This window comes from Taudactylus pleione, unplaced genomic scaffold, assembly GCF_031769625.1.
Source record: "Taudactylus pleione unplaced genomic scaffold, aTauple2 ptg000969l, whole genome shotgun sequence".
In the NCBI taxonomy this organism is placed as follows: domain Eukaryota; kingdom Metazoa; phylum Chordata; class Amphibia; order Anura; family Myobatrachidae; genus Taudactylus; species Taudactylus pleione.
The window spans coordinates 2,905,926-2,911,925 of NW_028285370.1; the positions used below are offsets into that span (position 1 = coordinate 2,905,926).

The window sequence follows — 6,000 nt, forward strand, 5'->3', positions numbered from 1 at the left end:
TAAAAATTTCAGTAAGGAGTGGGGTTGACGGGGCAGGTTTTGGCAGCCCTCAATGGCAGACGTGCATCCTTGGCGAACCGTAAATAGCTCAGTTACCCCACCAGCCTAGCTAGTATAGTAGCCAAGACAGTCAGCGCCTCTTCCTCCCTGTTTTAGAGGCTCAGTCCCTGGTCTCGTCTCCTCTACTCTGGTTATCTGTTGAAATCCTTAATAATGTCCTTGCCGTAATTACATCAGGACCTGTCCCATAATGAACGTTAGGATGCCCTGTGCCACCATGCCTCCGAGCGTATGATGTCATACCAAGGGTGGCGGGACCACCAGTGCCCGGAAGAAAAGCAGGATGCTCTGGGGAGCTGTTTAGGCTGCAGCACCCATATCTGGAGCGTCCAGTGGCTGCAGGGTGCCTGTGCTCTGTGTGGTGACGCTACTTGCACAACCCTAGTTACGGCCCTGGATTAGGTGTCCTAATGACACTAAGGGAAAGCCGTGTCCTAGGGATCTCTACCCTCCATGCATCACAGTACAAGCCTGATAAAAACAGGCCGGAAAATACAGTGACAGGATCACTGCTGTTCTTGCATAAAGAGATTATTTGGAGTTAGTAAAATGCAGATCATTTCTGATACAGCATCTCTTATGTCAGAGCTTGTGACTATAACATCAGCCTATAATATTACATGGTGATATATGTTTTACCAGTCTGTAGGTGATTCAGAATAAAAAAAAAAAAAAGATGTAAAAATATTTGATCATTAATACAAAAATGAAATAGTCCACAGATGTGGTGCCTCTGTAACTGTTAGAACATAACTGCTCTAAACATGAATAAGCAATACAGTACGTGGGTTGTATTTCTGTTGTCACTTTTACATTTTTTCCTGATATCGTTATGTGTTAAATATTTATAATACATTGTATTCTTTCAAAAACTTGTTTTATTGCTTTTACAGTATATATAACGTCGCCTAAACATGTTATCTAATACCAAATATATTTATTACAAATATTTCACTTTGCAAATATTGGAGATGCAATAGAAAACATTATAATCCAGTAACCAAAACATAACAGAGCACAAGTAACAATTAGCACCACAATTCTCCATACACAATACAGCTGGGAAGCTGAAGGCTGTTATTGAAGTGCTAGAGAAGAAGGCTCTGAGACAGTAGGGAGGAGGACCCTACTCATAGGAGCTTACAATCTAGGGGAGAAGGGAGACAGACAGATGACATGAGGCATGAGTGTGTAGATGGAGACCTGAGGGCAGGATGTAGGTGAGGTAGTGATGGCTGAGGCAGGATGGTGTGGAGAAGTATAGTTGCGTGTCATCAGCATAGAGGTGGTATTGGAGGCCGAAGGAACTGATTTCTCCCAGGGAAGAGGTGTACAGGGAGAAGAGCATGGGGCCCAGGACAGAACCCTGCAGGACACCAACAGGAAGGATGGAAGGGGGGGAGATGGACACAGAAAAGGAGCAGTCGGTGAGGTTAGAGGTGAACCAGACATGGACAGTGTTAGAGAGGCCAACGGTCCGAAGGGTGTGGAGGAGGAGAGGATGATCCACGGTGTTGAAGCCTGCAGAGAGGTCCAGGAGGATGAGCAGATAGAAGTGGCCCCTGAATTTGGCTGCAAGCAGGTCATTGGTGACTTTGACCAGTGCAGTATCAGTGGAGTGAAGTGGGCAAAAGCCAGTTTGGAGAGGAGCAAGGATGGAGTTGTCAGAGAGGTAGCTGGTGAGGCGGCTGTAGACAATCCAAGTAGTTTGGAGGCGAAAGGGAGAAGAGAAATGGGGCGGTAGTTGGTGGGTGAGGACGGGTCGAAGTTGTTGTTTTTTTGGAATAGGTGTGAGCATGTTTGAATGGTGAGGGAAAGATGCCAGTGGAGAGAGACAAGTTGTAGAGGTGAGCAAGGTGGGAGCAGGCAGTGTCGGAGAGGGAGTGGGGAAGGTGAGAAGGGAGGCGGTCAAGGGGGCAGGTGGAGGGGGGAGAGGGCAAAATGAGTGGGAGGGCGGAAGGAGCACAAGGTGGGGTGGTCGGGAGGTGCAGATGGTGGGGGAGGTGGAGCTGCAGCAGGGAGATCGGAGACGATTATGCGACTGATTGCCTCAATTTTGGAAGAGAAGGAGTCAAACTCAGTTGCAGTGAGGGAGGATGGGAGGGGAGGAGGGGGTGGACGATGGACAGTGTTGAAAGTACCAAAGAGGTGGCGTGGACTGGAGGACTGAAAGGAGATGAGCGACTAGAAGGATTGCTTGGTGAGGGAGAGGGCTGAGCTGTAGGAAGAGAGGACAAACTTGTAGTGCAGGAAGTCTGCCAGAGAGCAAGATTTCCTCCAGAGGCTCTCGGTGATGCACGAGCATTTTTGGAGAAACCAGGTCAGTTTGGAGTACCAGGGTTGGGGATTGAGATGACAGAGGGGAACAGAGGAGATGGTGGCAATGGAGTCAAGTGCAGAGGTGAGGGTGATGTTGTAGAAGGAGGCCATCTGGTTGGGGCAGACCATGGTTGGTAGATGAGAGAAAAGTATCAAGTGAGGAGGACAGGACAGCAGGGTCGAGAGATCCAAGATTGCGCCTGGTGACAGTGGCTTTGGGTGAGTGGAGGAGTTGAGAGAGTGAAGGAGAGTAGATGGTGGTCAGAGAGGGGGAAGGGAGAGTTGGAGAAGTCAGGCAGAGCACAGATGGGTGAAGACAAGGTCAAGGGAGTGGCCAAGACAATGGGTAGTGGTGGAGGTCCATTGAGAAAGTCCAAAGGAGGAGGAGAGGGCAAGAAGATTGGTGGATGCAGGATTAGTAATGTCAATAGGGATGTTAAAGTCGCCAAGGATGATAGAGGGGAGGTCAGCGGAGAGGAAGTGGGGAAGCCAGGCAGCAAAGTTGTCAAGGAATAGGGTGGGGGAGCCTGGTGAATGGTTGATGACCGCAACACAGAGATAAATGGGGTAGAAGAGACGGATAGAGTGGACCTCAAAGGTGGAGAAAGGGAGGGCTTTGGTGGGATGATGCTTAAACACTACTCTTACAATGGATGTTGATGTACAACAATTTGCCTAGGCTATTCTATCTCCCCCCTCTCCTTTTACTCTGTTCTACCCGATTATCATACCTTTACACAATTCACACAAAACTTACATGTGTTCTTTCTTCCCTGAAACAGCCATATGACCCAACATTGCTGTGCTATTGGATCATCCCTAGAAACTTTTATCCTTGCATTCTGGCTGGGCCAATATGCAATGTGTAGCACTTAAACTCATGTATTAAACTCCTTTTATTCCATAGATTGTAAGTGTTTTGTCGGAAAGCACAGGTTTGGCCAACATTGACCATTAAAGATGTGACAGATGTAGTGGAATGGTATATAAGGATTAAAGATCAACAGTATCTAGATAGACACTCAATAGGTCGACACCAGGTGGTCGACAGGCAATAGGTAGGCAGGTACAAATGGTCAACTGACAAATGGTCGACACATAAATGGTAGACATGTTTTTGCTCAACAATTTTAGGGTTAGGCACTAGCCGGAGGGTTAAGGTGCAGCAGGGGACAGTTAGGGTTAGGCACTAGGAGGGACGGTTAGGGTTAAGCTGCGGAAGGGGATGGTTAGGGTTAGGCACTATGGGGAGAGCTAGGTTAGGTTTAGGCACTTGGGGGCTATGATAGGTTTCAGAACACACATTGCATCCAGGCTGATCCCTGTCCACTGCTGAAAGCACATACAATGAGCATCAGAACTGGACCATAGAGCAATGGAAGAAGGTGGCCAGATCTGATGAATCACGTTTACCTGGGGAAGAGATGGCACTAGGATGCACTATGGGAAGGCAAGCCGGCGGAGGCAGTGTTATGCTCTGGGCAATGTTCTGCTGGGAAATCATGGGACCTGACATTCATGTGGATGTTACTTTGACTCGTACCACCTACCTAAACATTGTTGCAGACCAAGTACACTGCTTCATGGCAACGGTATTCCCTGATTGCGGTGACCTTTCAGCAGGATAATGTGTCCTGTCACTCTGCAAACATTGTTTGGGATTGTGGACTTGACCTCGAAATTCCCCAGATCTCAATCCGATCAAGCATTTGCAGGATGTGCTGGAAAATTAAGTCCCAGCCATGGAGGCCCCACCTCACAGCTTACAGGACTTAAAGGACCTGATGCTAATGTTTCCATGCAAATATCTCAGGATACCATCAGAGGACTTGTGGAGTACATGCCTCGACTGGTCAGAGCTGTTTTGGTAGCATGAGGGGGACCTACACAATAATAGGAAGGTGGTTTTAATGTTATGGCTGATGGATGTATATTATTAATTGCTTTGCAGCCACCTATCCACTTATATTCCTATTGTAGTAATCCGGACTGAATTATTCTCGCCTTTGAAATCCAACTCCAATCATCCTGTGTTATATTGACAATTTGCTTCTAGTGTATAATGTTGTAGTACCTGTTTCATATACTGTTGAGATAGAATTTTATGATCCGTCTTTTTTTATTTGTTTAACTGACCTTAATGTTTCCACGATTAGGTCCCAATTGTTACTCTGATGCCTCTCAAAGTCGTGTCATCCCCGCCGGTCAGTATGTCTGGGTGGACTCCTGTACCAAGTGTCGGTGTCACGATGGCCAAGATGTGGGCTACTGGGAAGGCAATCGCTTGGCCAAATGTGAGAAGACAAAGAACTGCCACCCTGAGGAAGGCCGGGAGAACTTGTAGAGGGCAGAGGTCACTGCACGGACATTGCTGATCTCCAACTGTCACTCTCCCTGTAGCTATTATACTAATCTCTAAGTGTAGCACTGTACAACATGGCCAGATACATAATGGACTTTGGGTGGCATTTCTATTACTCATAGCATCCTCTCTCTGCTGGTGTCTTACCATTTTCCATCAGTCATATGGTGGCATAGTCCAGATACCATACCTAGTACTATCACCAATTTTCTCTTTCTGTTACGGTGAAGCTGGATTCTCGACCTTCTACACCTAGCAAGCAAGGAACTACTGTATAGACAGTCATTTCAGAGTATGTTGATTTATGGACACAGGTAGAGTAGAAGGAGGAACATGCCAGATGTACAGTAGGTCAGAGAACCATTTTGGTGGGAGTATCATGAATCCAAGATGAGAAGGTGCACATGGGTTAAGATTATGAATTCTAACAATAAAAGTGCACTATCATTTCCATGTAGAGATGGTTTCATAGGTAGAAGGCACCATAAACTCTCAGGCAGGGTTTTATGGTTTTAAATTAGTACATTTCTTTTATCAATCCATTTTACATTCCAGATATTATATTGGGTTGTTGTAGTCTTACCTGTACATGCCTAGATCATACAGTACATGTTACCTATGGTGGAAGTACCAGATTGACATCATACGTGTTATAATGAGAACACTGGGCACAGACTATAATGCCGATATTTCTTAAGATAGCTGTGAATACTTGCCTTAGTAAATATCTGAGAGGCATTTTATTATATGGGACATGGTGATCTGTAGCTTGTGACTGCACATAAGGGGGTGATAAAGACTAGGCTAGCAAAGCATTAGTTTTATTATAAGACATGTGTTCTCTTGCTGTGGAACGCAGAGCGTCTGTAGGCCTGTGAGTGGTTTATTGGAAAGAGGTTGCGAAATGCGTTAAGTTACATCTGGTCTGATAAGAACAAATGGAAATTATGTGGGTTAAATTATTTATCCAGGGTAACAGACTGGGAATGTTACAGGTGAAGTGTGTGTGAAACAAATTTTCCAATAAAACTAGACTTTTATAGTCCCCATACGTCTCCATCATCAATTTATTATTTTTTTATCTTTTAGTTTCCATTGTAACGGAATGAAGTCTCAACTGCTGTAAAGAATGTTATTCATGCTTCGTGATTAGTAAATCTGGTGTTTATAAAGCACATGTGATATTTATATGGAAAACATGCCAAGCACTGTAGAACTACTAAAACATAGTAATAAATTATTGTTAACATTATGAAGAT

The 6,000-nt window shown here is 45.3% G+C and overlaps 1 protein-coding gene across 1 annotated transcript in view; it reads left to right on the forward strand.

Moving 5' to 3' along the window:
* LOC148454878 (von Willebrand factor C domain-containing protein 2-like) overlaps positions 1-5,786 on the forward strand; it is a 53,252-nt gene extending 47,466 nt beyond the window's left edge. Inside the window, exon 3 of the mRNA XM_088460653.1 lies at positions 4,536-5,786. Within this exon, the coding sequence (XP_088316779.1) occupies positions 4,536-4,723 (188 nt within the window). The 3' untranslated portion in view covers positions 4,724-5,786. The remainder of the gene's footprint in view (positions 1-4,535) is intronic.
* Positions 5,787-6,000: the final 214 nt, after the last annotated feature.